This window comes from Impatiens glandulifera, chromosome 7 (genome assembly GCF_907164915.1).
Source record: "Impatiens glandulifera chromosome 7, dImpGla2.1, whole genome shotgun sequence".
NCBI lineage: Eukaryota > Viridiplantae > Streptophyta > Magnoliopsida > Ericales > Balsaminaceae > Impatiens > Impatiens glandulifera.
Window position 1 is genome coordinate 44,828,314 of NC_061868.1, and position 16,768 is coordinate 44,845,081.

The following is a 16,768-nucleotide window of genomic DNA, read 5'->3' on the forward strand; positions in this document are numbered from 1 at the left end:
AATTTGCAAACTACTTGTGCAATACGTAACTTGTAGGGGCAGTTAATGTTAGTTGTCAATCCATTTTTTTATCATAATGTCTTCTTCTATTTAAATATCATTTTTGTTTACTATATATATAATTTATGTTTTTTTCTTGGTTATTAATTTATTTTTAATAAAAACCCTCAACTCATTGACACCTGATGCCCCTTTCCTCATACTATGGTTTTTCATTATAGTTTTTTTTGTAATATATAATTGACCATTTTATAAATACCTTAAAATAGTTATTTATGGTCACATTACTACTTTCAGATTTTAACTACGATTTGTAATGTCAGTCTAAATCTTTTAAATTATATTTGGTAGCATGAATACAAAAACACCGGAATCAATCACTCACTATCTTGACTTATGAGATTATTGTAACTATCCTCGCACACGATTGTACGTGTCGTTTAACTCTACAACCATATTGGTTTTTTTCACCTTTCTACCCATTATTTTGTTCTCGTTTCTATATTCGACATTCTTTATTCATGTGTCTCACTTGTTACAATGATAGCACTTAAGACCACCACGAGAGACTTCAATCTTTTTTTTGTTCGAATCATTGTTTTCCTTTCTTCCGTGTGGATAACTATTCTTAATCCCACGCGACTCTGAATTTTCATCTAATATAGCTTTTGAAGCTAGTTCACATTTCTATCTTCTTCTTACATTTTCGTTGAAAATACTATCTTTAACCATGTCTATTGTTATAACATCATCTATTACTGAATTGCTCAATGAAATCTTCCAACTATTCGACAACGAGCTGAAAAGTAGTAGAGCATATTGCTCATCATTGAGAGACATCTTTATCTTGATGTAATTTTATTTAATAAGTCAATGAACTTGATAGTGTGCTTTGTCTTGTACTTCAAATTCACGAGTCGTTGAATTATCATCGCCTTGTTCCTAGAAAAACCCTTCTCATGCAAACATCAACTGATCAAACTTTTTTCAAAGAGTTTGTGCGTCGTTCTCTTCTGCAATGTGGTGGAAAATATTTTGGTTAACCCAATACTTGATCGTAACAACTACTTTCCAATTCAAAATTTTCCAATATTCATATTTCCTCATGTCTTGCTTTGTCATGCCTTGTACAGGCCTAAACAAATCTCTAAAATCTAGCATTTTGCGTTTCCACACCAAAAAAGTCATTGAGGTTAGCTTAATCATCATGATCGCATTTTGTTCATTTATTTGGCACACAAGAAATTTGATCAGTCCAACCAAAATCTCTGATACCATTTTTGGAAAAAAAAATCACCTCATAACAATTGCGGAATAATTTTTTTTATCTCTTTGTATGCCACAATGAGATAATCAACAAAATCAAACCAAATAACAACAATAAATCAAGCACGCAGGGATACATCAATTTTAGCGTAAAAAATCTAATAAATATAAAATAAATAAAAACACTAGAACATGTAAGTCTCTTAAAAACACATTACTAGTTACATCAAAATCTTTTCTCTAACACCATAAATGTTAACTAATACAAAGTTTTCACCGTTAATAGTGGAGGACAGAATAAGACAAGAATAAATCTCACCGAACTGGAATATTCAAATAATTATATATATGAGAGATGTCCAAACAAAGATCTAGACTTGTCGAATTGTAGAGAATGCCGCGATGATTCACAACCCGTGATTCGAATCAAAATCGATATTGTTCGACTTTCCAATCGTCCCGTCGAAACTATGAATATCTAACTATATTTTTTTGTTTTTTTCTCAATTTTTTCATCTTAATTTAAGCAAATATAGTTTAAGAAACTTATTTTTTTCTTTGCTTTCAAACTTTATTGTCCAAATTAACCATTACATGAGCTACATAACAATACATTTCCCTTTTGGGAAAAATGATAGAAAAATAAACCTTTTTTAAGTGAGAGTTTGATAGAAAATGATCCAAAAGGACCTTCGGATACATGGGCTGCTATGTAAGAGAAGTCGATAAAGCACTGTAACTACAATATTGCCGACACTCAAATATAGCGTCGATAAGGTTGTTTATCAGCACAGATATAACGTCGCAATAAGCCTGGTCGGCAAAACTACTTATAGACGCATATTATAACTTTGGTAAAAACAACTAAGCGTCAGTGAAAGTATTTTATTTATTTTTAATTTATAACGAAATTAGTTTATAATTAATATAAATATTTGTTTTAGCGACTTTTCTGTCAACTTTTTTATTTGGATTTTAATTTTGAACATTTTTTTTATTATGTAAAACTAATATAATACACGACTAAGACTTCAATTGAAAGTGCTATAAATTTTTGTTTCAAATATTAATAATAATTTTACAAAAACGGAAAAGGTATCTTGTTATGATTTAGGGTAGCATTTTTGTTTGTTATTTTGATGGATTTTTTTTTATCAATTTCATATTTTAAACTATCCATATAAATTATGACAGAGTATGTAATCATATCTTTTGAAAAATAACATAAAAATTAACGCAAACCATGATACCCTGCATCTAGATCATTTGGTTTGATACCCTTCTTCATATCATAATTCACACCACTATGAATTTTGTTAGCTTCTCATTCGGTCAAAAATATTTTACTTTTCTCAACAATCTTATATAGAACTTTCTATTGTTAATTTACGTATATGGGATCAGCACTTTTGTTCCACATCGTCACTAAGCTTTCTTGTCATTACTAAAAAAACATATTGTGCATAATTTAAGTCCATTTCCGGAATTCTTTCTAGAACATAAAGATAACTCTTTTTCAAGGTAGTTCTCGTTATATACATGGCAATAATAGCATTGTCACTCGTCTTTGTTACTACTCCGCGTCGTCAGCGATTCCATGTTCATGAAGCGTGAATAGGGCTTTGGGTGCCATATATAGCAAGGCGTAACCCCAGCGGGAATTTTTAAAGTTCTTGGAAGGGTCTTCAAATTATGACTTGTATTTTCTTTTCACATATTTATACTATTTTCAATATTGTCACACTCTTGTTTACTATGCTGGAAGAAGAAAATCAAATATATTATTCCACGGTAGTTTTTACTTTTATTCAACTTTTACAAGGATACACGATACATATGTACAATAAAGAATATTATGACAACAACTAATTACCCTTTATTTTTAACACATGAGGGCAAATAAAGAATCACACATGGCACAGGAGAAAGAGAATACGCATGCATCTTCAACTTCTTCTGCTTATTAATTCCTTCGTTCAATTTCGCTGATATCCAGGAGCATAAGGAGCTGAACCTCCTCCTTCACTGCCAGCCTCATAAATCTCTCCTTGTGGCGAAGCATATGTCTCATTTACATATGATGGTGGTGGCGGTGGCGGTGGTGGGGTTTCGCACTCTTCTTCACAAGGAGGTGGCACAACCACCGGCACCAATACGAGCTTCTTCTTTTTCTTGGCCAAGCAGCAAAGGCAGGCTGCGAGGAGTGCCAAAAGGAAAAGCCCGCCAAGAGATACGCAAACCGCGATGATTAATGTGTGGTGGCCACCTCCTGTGGTGTGTGGATTATGTATTGGTGATGGTGCAAAGGAGATAGGACTCAATGGAGAAAAGCTCGGTGGTTGAACTGGTGGGAGGGGAGCAATAGGTGTAGGGTTCGGAGGCGGCCATGTTGGTGGGAATATTGGCGTGTCATGATGAGGTGGTGGTCCGGTTGGAGGCGGTGGAGTTTTAGGTTCTGTGGGAGATTTGGGAGTACTCGGTGTTGGTGGAGTTTTTGGTTCTATAGGAGATGGAGGATCGTATGTTGGTGGTGGTGGCGGAGGTGATGGCACGACTAGAGGTTTGCTTGGTGGAGGTGGGGGTGGAGGATATACGATCCCACACCCAATCGGTGGTGGTGGAGGTGGCGGTGATGCTGTTGACACTGGTGGTGGTGGCGGTGGAGGTTCATCGCATGAACTTGAAGGAGGAGGAGGAGGCGAAGTGTAAGGGTAAGAGAGAAGTACATTCTTCCTTAAGAGAGACATTTTCTTTTTGAGTAATGAGATGATAAAAGATAGGATACTAAAAGAATTAGAGTGTGGAGGAATTGGAAACATGGGGTGACCTATTTATAGTGGCTGGCCAAAGGCAAAACTAAATTACAATACAAATAGTTATATGAATAAAATCCACTAATGCATGTGCAAAATCAAAGTATATAAGCATATATCAAGGAGTTTGAATACATATGTTGCTATTTCCCTAAGCTTTTAGCTAACTTAATATTTTTTTTAACATTAAGTAACTTGTAGGGGCAGTTAATGTTAGTTGTCAATCCATTTTGATCATAATGTCATCTTCTATTTAATATCTTTTCTGTTTAATATATATATAATTTATGGTTTTTTTCTTGCTTCGTAAATTATTTTCATAAAAAACCCTAACTCATTAGACACCTTATGCCCCTTTCCTCGAACTGTGGTTTTCATTATAGTTATTTCTAATATATAAATGGTCACTTTATAAATACCTTGAAAATAGTTATGTGTGGTCACATTACTACTTTCAGATTTTAAATTATCTTTGGCGTGACAACTAATTATAGGATGTTGTGTTTAGAATGTAAGGAAAATTGCTTTTGGAAGCCTACTTTTAAGAGGAGATATTAAACGGAGGTGTAAAACTATGAAAAATCTAAATTAATAATTATGAGTTTAACATGTTTTGAAAATGTCATGAAATATTCATTATTTAGATTAATATTTTTATTAGTTCTCAAAGTCGTCTAAGTCTAACCAATAATAACAACTTGAAATTTTCTTCATCCTAGTATGGTTTGCAATTATAAAAATGAGATTCTAACTCATGGAAAGTATAAATGTTCGGCCTTACTAATAAATGTTGTATTTGCTAACATTAGTTAAATTAACGGTTTATCATTAATTTGCTTATGTTGTGATCTTTTATCAAGTTTATATAATATGGTTTGATAAGTGTTTATACCTAAGTTTACAATAAAATATTTGAACTCTTAAGTGAAAATAGTCCTACCTAATAGTCTAATTTAAGGATTCAACTCAATTCTTTGCTAAAACAATTATGAAACTAATGGATTTGATGGATAAGTATAGTGGTCCGAAAGGATTAATGGAAGATGTTTTTGATAACATATGGTGGGAAATGAATTGACTAACTTTCAAGAAGACTAAGATGCTCAACAAGGAAAGATATTATTTTGGCAATTTAGTCAATTTGTATTTTATTTCATTAACATTGTTTTAGGAAAACCACAAGGCATGCATATAGACAGTTAGGAAGCTTAAATGTTGGGTAATTAAATTAGAGAGTTCAAAATTCTAAGATTCTTTTCTTGTCCTCAATATCAGGAAGGGTCTTAAACATGATTGTTGTTTAATTTCCAACTAGAGGATCATTATACATGCCCACAATTTCTAACACATTCAAACCGATCGCAAAAAATCATGTTAGAGTCATATATTTTGGGTTCGGGTCGAAATCAAATCAACATTTTTAACCTGATTAATAAAATGTTAAAATCAAGTCGATTTTAAATGACCAAAAGTAGACTCGTCAGCTCGTTTATAATCTTCTTTTGTAAAATTTTGCATTTGTCATTTTCTATTTAGCGAATTTATGATTTAGCTTCATTTTCTTTTTTATGTCAATTAATTTAAAATAGAGATTATTACATCGTGTTAATCGGATTTTGTCAATCAGATCGGGTTCAGGTCAATTAAAATAAACAGTTTAGGTTCAAGTTAAAAATTTTGACCCGAATTACTAAACAATTCAGATTCAGGTTAGTATCGCTCAACCCGTTAACCTGAACTAAATTGTCTCCCCTAATTATTACCCAAATAAATATAGTTAAACATTTTTTAACTTTCCATTTTGTACTATAAAGTATTTGTAATATTCATATCAATAATGTCCCACATTAATTTGATTCTTATTAAAGATATTTGAAACTTGGTCTCTTATTATTGTTCAAAAGAATAAAAAAACAAAAACAAAGAAAAGTTATTTTGGCTCTAACTAATATTGTTTATTAGTCTTGTAAGTTTCTATGAAGTTTTTTCCCCCGAAACTTATCTTCACGAGGTTAATAAATTAGAAGATAAGCTTGGAATGACAGGTTGTGTTAATTTAATTAATAACGGGTGATTAACAACTTGGCACATATTATCATATATATTTAATTTATTTGAGAATGATCAAAGTGAATGTTATTTTATTTATTAAAATTTCACATTCCAAGTCATAGGTTGATTGTAAAACATCCTAACTATATCTTCAGGTTATGATCGGTACATATTTATAATTGAATATAAATAAATAAATATAATCAAATTCTCAATAAATAATTCTAATTAATATAATTTTTTCTTCATTAATTTAAGCTAACCTTATTTTGCGTGCAGTAGGAACTTTAATAATATTTAAGTCAATGTAATTATAATTAAATAGATGGACCACAGTAGTAGCATTGGAACTACCAGTCAAACCCTCAACAATTAAATTTAGCAGCCTTTACTTTAATATTTTTGAATTTTTTTAAGCAAAAAAAAGAAAAGGATGTTTTTAAAATCTCATCTTCAACTTTGTAATATCACTCTGATATTATCATATTAGTTTTTTTTATAAATTTAATATAATTATATATATATTCGATATAATTTATATAATTCTATATAACATTTAATACATTTTTTTCTAATTCAAATAAAGACAAATATTTAAAATTATTTGGTGCAACAACCAACACGAGTATATAAACCATGAATAAAAAAACAGCTAAAAAAATCAAATCTTGAAAGAATAGTAGCTTAAGAAAATAACAAAAACATAACGCATAAAGTTCAAAGACTCAATCAATACCTACTGCTACTAGTATAATTTGTTGGAGAGTTTGGTGACGGTAAAATGTCCATCATCGTATAAGACATGATAAGAGACGTGGATGAAATTTATTAGATTGGACCTTGATCATGAGATGAGAAGACTGAATATTATATTAAATATCTTCCCTCTGGTTGCAGAGATCATATATATTTTATAAATAATAATAAAAAAGATATATATTCTTATTTTTAAAATAATTAATTATGATTATTATTTAATATACCCATATAACAAAATAATAACATTTTAATCAATAAATTAAATCACTTTTTTATATAAATATATTATTTTAAATATGATATATTAAATTACGGCTAAATGAATGAATGAGAGAGATCTTGAAGCTGTACCAAACACCTCAACCAACCAACGTTAATTGGCCAGTGTTTTAAAAAAAGTCAATAAAGCTTAATAAATAAAAACATTAAAGAAAATTGAAAATAAAACTATTCACCCATCAGAAAAGTATACAAAAACTTTAACAAGTAAAAGTTTTTAAGAAGATTAATGAATCTCTCACCGTCTCAATCGGTATATACAAATATATAATATTTTATACGATATTAATAACTATTATATATATATATATATAATAATTTATTTATTAATTACAAATGAATTATTATTTATTTAAAACAAATGACATATAAAGAAATTGAATCATACATTTTTATTAACATATAAAGAAATGACAGTAATTTTAAAAAATTGACATAATCATCTTAAATTTTATATATAAAGAAAATATTTTAAATTGAATTAAATATTTAATATATGTGTAGTACTCATCTCTTAATAGTAATTGTTAATAAAAATTAAATTGAAAAAAAATAATCTTAATATTTATTAACTTACTAATTACACTTATTCTAGTCAAACTAGTTTTGAAATTTAGCTGAATCATAAAATATTTAATTTCTTCTTTATAATTAATAAATAGATTACTGTAATGTTATTTTTTAAGAAGAAATATATTTTATGAATATTCTATATAGAGCTTCATTGATTTTGAATTGTTTTAAAAAAAATATGAAATAAATTAATGCATATACGTTTTAAAGAGATATATAGTATATGTGATGTAATAAAGTATAACTTTCTCTATTTGTAGTATAAAGTAGTATAACAGATTCAGAACACTCTGATATCATCGATGGATCTGGGAGAGGTTCTTATTCAACCGGACGGCGGCGGCGGCGGCGATGATAATCACTCCGGCGAACGGTTGAAGCTGAAGAACAGGGTATGGATCGAGACCAAATTGTTGTGGCATATAGTTGGTCCATCCATTTTCAGCAGGATTGCTACCTATTCAATGAACATTGTTACCCAATCATTTGTCGGTCACATCGGAGACCTCGAACTCGCCTCATTTGCAATCGCTAACAATGTCTTCATCGGATTCAATTTCGGTCTATTGGTACAAATTACAATTCCATTATAAATTCACTCTTCAATATCCATTCATTAATTGGAACTAATTGATAACTAACTACTTTTAAATATAGTTGGGAATGGCAAGTGCACTTGAGACACTTTGTGGGCAAGCTTATGGGGGAAAGAAATACAACATGTTAGGAGTGTATCTTCAAAGATCATGGATTGTTCTTTTCTCATGTTGTTTTCTTCTACTTCCACTCTACATTTACGCCACGCCGATTCTAAAACTTCTAGGCGAGCCCGACGACGTGGCTGAGTTATCCGGTTCGATTGCTCTGTGGTTAATCCCTCTGCATTTCAGCTTCGCGTTTGTTTTTCCTGTCCAGCGTTTCCTCCAGAGTCAGCTGCATACCGCGGTGCTGGCTTGGAATTCTTCAATCGTTTTCATTCTTCATATTTTCTTTAGTTGGTTGTTCATTTACCCTCTTGATCTCGGCATTGTTGGGGCGGCCCTTGCCTTGAATTTGTCGTGGTGGCTCACTTTTGCCGGTATGTTCGGTTATACCTTGTCCGGTGTTTGTGGCGAGACTTGGACAGGTTTCTCAATTCAAGCGTTTTCTGGCCTCTGGGAATTTTTCAAGCTCTCTGTTGCCTCCGGCGTAATGCTCTGGTAAATTATAATTTGTTTTGGTATAGTATTCTATATTAATTAATTAATTAAAATCAATTGTAATTGTATTTTGCAGTTTGGAGAATTGGTATTATAGGATATTATTGGTGATGACAGGAAAACTAAAGAATTCTACAATTGAAGTTGATGCACTTTCTGTCTGGTAATAATAATTAATTAATAAATATCATTAACCCTCACGTCCAGTTTTATTTGGATATTTTTATTATTCTCAAAACATACCAAATTTATATAATAAAAACATGTTAATTTTTAATAAATAAAAAACAGGAAGATGGATCCTTAAGTTGTGGCTAGTGGGTTTGATTAAGTTAATAAGATAATAAATTGACCTTTAATTTATTATTACTGTTTGCAGCACGTCTATAAGTGGATGGGAAATGATGATTCCGTTGGCTTTCTTTGCAGCAACCGGGTAATTTACTATTTATTTATTTAATATTATTTTTATTTATCTAAATTCTAATTAATTTGTTAATATAATACTAAATTTGTATGTTAATCTAGGAATTTGATCATATTTTGTTTTGTTAAACACATAGATAATTTAGTGGCAAAGAGATTTAGACTAGAGCTAAGTAAAATTATTTTTATTTTTATTTTGATCTCTCTTTAAAGATAAGAATAGAGTAGAAGGTAATTAGGTATGATTAATTGTGTTACCTGGTATTTTGGGAAATAGTACATGTATGTAATGGCTAAAAAATGATAAATTCCTTTTTTAATATATAATTTATACATTTTGTGTCTTAGGAGGATAATATAAATTCTATAAGTTATTATTATTTTATTTCAAGTATAAAATTAATATAAATTATTTATGTTTTTCAATTTTGTGTTTGAATTATAATATAATTATTTTATTATTTTTTAGAATAAGTTACAATTGAGAATTAACTATCATAATTAAGTCAATAAATTAAATCAAATCGTCTCATCAACAAAATTTCTCTTTTTATATTATTTTTTTTTGTTAGTGATATTAAAGTCATTAACAAATAATTCATAAACATGTTAAATATTATTAAATATATCTAAGTTAAGAATAGAATAAAGAATCAAATTAACTTTTGATAACTCATAGCTTTTAGGATTTGTTTTTTAAAAATAAATTTATTTGATAAAAAAATATTGTTTGGAATTTTTGTATAATTTTGCTATTTAGATATTTTAATCAATTAATGATGATGATGTACTATGTAATAATGATTTTTTTAATAGACCTCTTATGAGCTATAAGATGAATTGATTGTTGAGACTGTTTGGTAATATTAATACTGATGGTGATAGTTTAGCTACCAATTAAATGATCTCATTAGAATATCAAATGGTAAGATAATAATAAAAATGTTATATTTATTCGGTCACGTAAATTTTTTTTTATCATAAATGTTACTTAACTTTTTAAGTTGTATTTTTAAGTTGTATAACTTAGTACAACAAAACATGTGGGAATGTTTTTTTTATGGGTTTTCATGTGTAGTTTTAATTTGAAAAACTTGAAGGGTTCGAGTAGCAAACGAGTTAGGAGCAGGCAATGGGAAAGCAGCTAGATTTGCAGCAATAAACGCTGTGATACAATCGACAATTCTTGGAATAATTATTTGTGTGCTCATCCTCGTCTTCTACGACCCTCTCGTCTATATTTTCACGTCGAGTTCAGATGTCATTAGCGCGGCCAACAAACTCGCAGTCCTCTTAGGAGTGACCATTCTTCTCAACAGTATCCAACCAGTTTTATCGGGTAAATTTTCATATTCTTAATTAATTCAAACACTAATTGTCATATATTTTAATTTTAGACCAAGGTGAATAATATATAGGTATCGCGGTTGGGTCTGGCTGGCAAGGAAAAGTGGCTTACGTAAACTTGGCTACCTACTATATTATTGGGCTTCCTATTGGGCTTATTCTTGGGTTTGTCTTTAACTTGGGTGTTGAGGTAATATATATAAAGATTATGGAATTAAGAGTTTTTTTTTTTTTTTTTTTTTTTTTTTTTTTTTTTTTTTTTTTTTTTTTTTTTTTTGTAAGAACGTATTATAAGTTGTGTTTAAACAAATTTTATCATTTACGAATTCGTATCGGTCGCAGGCTATCTGGGGCGGGATGATATTCGGGGGAACTTTCATACAAACCGTCGTACTGATTATCATAACTGCACTCTCCAATTGGGACAAAGAGGTTCGATTAATCTGACAGGTCCTAACCCAATTTATTACAATCATACATGTTATATTGAATGTGGGTTTTAACTTTTAAATGCAGGCAGACAAAGCTATTATGCATATTCAGAATTGGTCAAGTTCCGGTCCAACTCCAAGGCCGGATGACGAAGAATCAGAAACCTAAATTTTTTTTTTCTATAATCATTATATGTATATCTTTTTTGTCAAGACTTATGCATAATATCTCTTAAACTATTCAGATTTGTATGACCCCGAATTCAGGGTCAGCCTGTAAGACAAGTTAGGCCGCGGACGGGCACCCAAAATCAAATAAGTACACAATAAAAGTCTTAACAAAGTTTGATCTCCTTAGGACTCCACAATAGCCCAATGATAAAAGTCGTTTTAAGAGATAAAAAGATCACGAGTTTAATTCCATCTAAAAACGCTTTAAGTTTAAGCGGGAACCATGGTTGTAAGGTGTCACTTTAATTCGAAAAAAAAAATTTAATCTCGGGGACACTATATACATTAACATAAGATTTAACCAACTAAGCTAAAAAAAATAGTTTTAATTAATAAAAACATATTATATTTAACTAATAAGACATCAAATATAACTACTCAACTAAAAAAAATAAAAATAAAAATTATTTTTCTCACTTAGACATCAAAATTCTCATAGCCGAACCAATTTAATTCCTAGGTCTGACCTGAAATATCAGAACATGGTTCACTAACAGGAACAGGGTCATGGCCAGATTGAATTAAAACAGTAACAGGGGCGGTGTTTGTGTCTTGACCAGGACATGGAACCACGAGAATGTCTCGACAGACCGGGCAGGTAACATGGGACGCCAACCAAGTGTTGATACAATCTGGATGAAACATATGACCGCAAATCGGAAGTAGACGAAGCATCTCATCGTCTTCAAACTCATTCAAACATATGTTACATTCCATTGTTAACAGATCATCATCCCCTGTCTGTATTCCCTTCACATCCGAGTAAAGAAACATAGGAAAACCCTCGATTTCGACACCATTAATTCCGCACGTAGAAACACATGAAGCCCTGTTGTCGGATTGATCCTGCATAGCTGTGGTGATCTGGCGACGGAGTAACTCCTTCAAGGTTATAAAGATACAACCCATTAAGAAGAGTATTCCAATGAATCCCATGACGAATAGAGCCAACAAAGGACTGAGAATGATGTAAGAGACATTGTTGACATTGTCGTCGTCTTCATGCGGTAGATCTTCCTGTGCGAATGAACATGAAAACAGCAGCAATGAAAACAAGAAGACGTGTAATTCTTCGGTCATCTTCATCAGGGGAATTATTCTGTTCTGGCTAATGTGAACCTTTAGAAAAACATCTAATATTTCTATTTATAATTAATATTTAAATAAGGAATAGTATATGATTTGTTATTTAATTGAAATTTATCAAATCAAATTATATTTGGTATAGAAGTTAAGATTATTCCCTAATCTTAGTCAATTTACTGTTAAAATATGTGGAAATCAACTATTCAATTATTTTTAATTAATTATTGACTATTGATAAAAATCATTTTTACTTACTATTGTATATTTCTTCAGATTTCAAAAATTAAATTACTCTTAATAATTTAGAAAGATTGACATTACAAATTTATTGAAAATATCATTTTTAAATGAGTAAATCATGATGCGATTTAGAGGATATAAAGAAGACTATGAAAAAGACGCGTAAGAAGTTGCAACAAATATGGTATGGTAATATTTTAGAAACATTGACCATTAATTACAAACTTATCAACCATCAATTTTAAATATATATATATATATATGGTGGTTGTTTTATAATTATAAACTTCTAAAGATTAAGAAATTACTTAAACTAATGTTTTATGTATTGCAGCTAATTACTTCAATAAATTTTATGTAATAGAGATATTTTTAACTAGAGAAAATTAAATAATTTGAGTAACGGAGTTATAACGAAAGTAAGACCACAAATCCGACATGACATGCCACATGTGCAGGAGAAAAAAAAATTAATTTCGAAAAAATGACAATGTTTAGAAATTTTTTGTTTAGAACATTGTCATGTGCTGGAATAAGAGAAGAAGAAAAAAAAAATCAAAAAAATATTATATTCGGGAGATTTTTTTGTCCAAAACATGGCTATGTGCATGATAGAGAGAAAACAGTTTTTAAAAATTATATGTTTTTTATTTTATTTCTAAAAAATGGCATTTTTATTTTATTTATCACCTACCCAAATGATAGAACACATAAGAATCTGGCCTTACTTCTGTTCTCAATTTCCCTCCTCACAAGTCACACCTCTTAGAAAATAACATACTTATTTCTACCATAAACTTTAGCAAGATTACAAATCTAACAAGTAATCAAACAGCTCACCAGCAATTAAAGTTTATTACAAAAATCCTATTTTTAAACTTGAATTAGAAATAATAAAGAAATGTAGTTTCCAATTCTTTCAATATTATGTAATTAATAGGGTGGTAAAGACTTAGAACTCATAATTTTAGAAGGCTCAATTTATTTTATTTATTTATTTTATTTTTTTCTAGAATTTGGGTCGTTTTTATAATTGGTTCAAATTATAAAAATTTCAGTCATTTGAAATGGTTCAAAATGGACAAAACTTATTATCTTATTTTAACGTATCATTTTAATTTTTTTAATTAATTTGTTACGTTTTTAAATTAAATGATTTTTAGAGACGTTCTGAACCTATTTTCTAAAATTGAGTATTGTTTTTGTATTATTTTTGAAATTTACACTTTCTTATTTGTTCAAGTTGGTTTGGATGACTACAAAAATTTTGAATAGAGATAAATTTTATATTTATTTTTCAAATAATTTATTCAGTTTGAGTGACTTAATAAATGTGTAATGTATGAAAATAAACTAAAAAATGGAAAGAAAAAAAATTATTATTTTTTATTTATATTAATGTAATAAATAATTAAGAAAGTAAAACTATTATGTTAGAGCAAGTATACATCCATTTATTCGTTACTAAAAAAATCTTAACTAATTAAAATTAAGATAGTTTGAACTCATATTACACCATTCAAAGTTTGAGACGTAAATGATAAAAATAAAAATAAAATAAACACACATTATTTGCTTCAAAAAAATTGGATTAATTTTCAAAACGTAAATTTTATAAATTTTGTGCTCTAACAGGTAGGGAAAAGTTTAATTTTTTTTTATTTTATTAAAAAAATTCTAAAATATCTCTTTTTATATAAAATGTTTTTATATTAAGGCATGTTTTTTGAGTTTTTAAAAAAATTTATCCAAAATTAATTTTCCAATCAATCACTTCTCAACAATCACATCACTCATTTCATTAACCAATATACTAAAATATTTTATATTTTAAATTATTATTTTTTTTATTTTTTATATATATCAATCTTCTTTATGTCTTTTTATTAAAAATAATCATCACTCACCGATCATTATTTTCTTCCCTCTCTAAATTTTTTCAAAACCCCAATCCGAACAAAGTCTAAATTAATATTTAAAATATATAATTAATGTGAGTTTTTTTTTGTTAACGTGTTACTTAATAGTTGAACCTAAACCCAATTATCTTATTTCGTAATGGGCTCAGTTGTTAAACTTATTCATCAACTGAGGCCTTATGAAAAGAAGACTCCAAATGGAGCTATCCAATTGTACTAATATTTTATATTTATATAATTAAGTCTACATATTGGCCCATTTTAAAAAACTATAAATTATTTTTCCTTTTTTAATATCCAGCCCACACTAATAAAATAAATTAAATTTCTAAACACATTCTCCGCTAAATAAAAAAATCAATTTTGTAATCTTGTATTTGTTTATTTCAAATTATATATTTGGAAGGGTGATAGAGTGACTGCGATTTAAAACTTATTAATTAACATGACTATGACTAGTACTAAGTGGGTTATGTCGTAATCCATCGTTAGTTGTTGGGATGTGTGGATAGAGACGGTGAGTTCGTCTCAGTTGTTGGACCCTTATCCCGCTTATCTTCTGGTGGACCATTTTGCTTGAAAGAAACCGTAGAATGTTCAGTGACCGTTATCGACCAATTCGTTTATAAAACCAGTTGAGGTACTGGGGACTCATTGATCCAAAAAATTGTAGTTGTTAAAATTTGTTCTTCTTTTATCATTAATGAACTATTTTATGTTTTGCTTTTTTTTATATTTGTTTCAAATTTGGTAATGTTATTGCTTCAACGACTTTTCTTTTATATATCATTTTACATTTAACTGTAATTATTTTGGGTAATAAAAATTTGAATATAGGTAAATAAGATGGAAGGGAATATATATTAGTTAATTTATTGGTGAAATGGCAGAGTAGAGCAGTGTTAAGTCCCACAGGTTTTCAGGCGGTTTTGGAGGCGGAGATACAAATGCTCATTATGGGCCGTAAAAGGGGCCCACTTCTTGACATCTCCGTCAACCCTTTTCGAACCCGACGAAAAAACAATCCTTCATTCAGCCCGGCCCGTATCTTAAACATAAGGTCCTGCAATTAATTAATATCACTTCTATGCATTCTTTCTCTATGTAAAAATACATCAAATAAAAGGTATCAAGTTCCATTTTTATTAATAAAGATTTTCCTATCTTATTAATTAAAATAATAATAATAATATATATTATAGGTTAGTTGTTGGTGAAGAATGGAAATGGACCCTATATAGCTAGGCAAATAGAGACATAAAACATTAATAGTACGTACACGTTATTGATAAATTGCTTTCAAATGGGGACCCATTTAAAATTCTAAAATTGGCCACGTACATTGTCCCATATAAATTGAAGTAACAAACAAACCACTAAATGTTATGTTACATTAATTAGGTAATTACTGCCCATCATAGAATTTCTCTATTTATGTCTATATACCATATTTATTATTTTATCATCCCTACATTAGCTCTCTCTAATCTCTATGTTGTTTGTTTATACCTACCTTACATTTTTGTTTATTAATTATTATTTTTTATACACTTTTAAGTTTAACTTGTTAAAATATTATCAAATTGCATTCATCTATTTTGTTTCTTTGTCTTCTATCTCTATTTCTTTCCATTCATCTCTATAAACATAATAGCATTTTCTATTTAGCAATGTGATTAAAACCCGAGACTAATAAATTAGAAATAATTGATAAAAAAAGGTTTAAAAAATAGAATAATCGATGCAAAGTGGGTTGCGAAAAGGTAGAGATGGTACCTCATTCGCTGCAATTTGGAGTAACCGTAGGTATTTCAATGATCGCGGTCGACTAATGCATTTACTTTACGACACTATTATTATGACGATATAAGGATTTTTTTTTAACAAAATTGGTGGAAACAGTCGGTGAACTCATTGATCTTTTTAAAAAATTTCAAACTCGTTGACATTAAATTTATTATTATACTTATTCGTTGGAGAACATTTTTTTTCTTATGTTGTCATTGTTGATCCCAAATGGTAATGTCTTCTTTTTTTGTTTCTATTGTTTTTGTCTAATGTTTAACAATTATTAATTATATTATATTGAAAAAACTTCTTTAAAATAAATTCAAAAATAATTAAATTTAAGATAATTGAAATAGTGA

The 16,768-nt window shown here is 29.2% G+C and overlaps 3 protein-coding genes across 3 annotated transcripts; 1 reads left to right on the top strand and 2 right to left on the bottom strand.

The window, feature by feature from the left end:
• Positions 1-3,242: 3,242 nt before the first annotated feature.
• Positions 3,243-4,013, bottom strand: LOC124910031 (leucine-rich repeat extensin-like protein 3). The gene has a single exon (XM_047450656.1). The coding sequence runs from the start codon at positions 4,011-4,013 to the stop codon at positions 3,243-3,245; it is 771 nt and encodes a 256-aa protein (XP_047306612.1).
• A 3,998-nt stretch (positions 4,014-8,011) lies between these two features.
• On the top strand, positions 8,012-11,409 carry LOC124946026 (protein DETOXIFICATION 27-like). The gene is made up of 8 exons (XM_047486576.1): positions 8,012-8,311; positions 8,400-8,941; positions 9,018-9,104; positions 9,321-9,377; positions 10,468-10,706; positions 10,786-10,904; positions 11,057-11,146; positions 11,231-11,409. Exons 1-8 carry the CDS (start codon positions 8,045-8,047, stop codon positions 11,312-11,314), a joined length of 1,485 nt encoding a protein of 494 aa, XP_047342532.1. The 5' UTR covers positions 8,012-8,044; the 3' UTR covers positions 11,315-11,409.
• A 423-nt stretch (positions 11,410-11,832) lies between these two features.
• On the bottom strand, positions 11,833-12,285 carry LOC124910032 (RING-H2 finger protein ATL32-like). Its single transcript, XM_047450657.1, has one exon. The coding sequence runs from the start codon at positions 12,283-12,285 to the stop codon at positions 11,833-11,835; it is 453 nt and encodes a 150-aa protein (XP_047306613.1).
• Between the last annotated feature and the right edge of the window lie 4,483 nt (positions 12,286-16,768).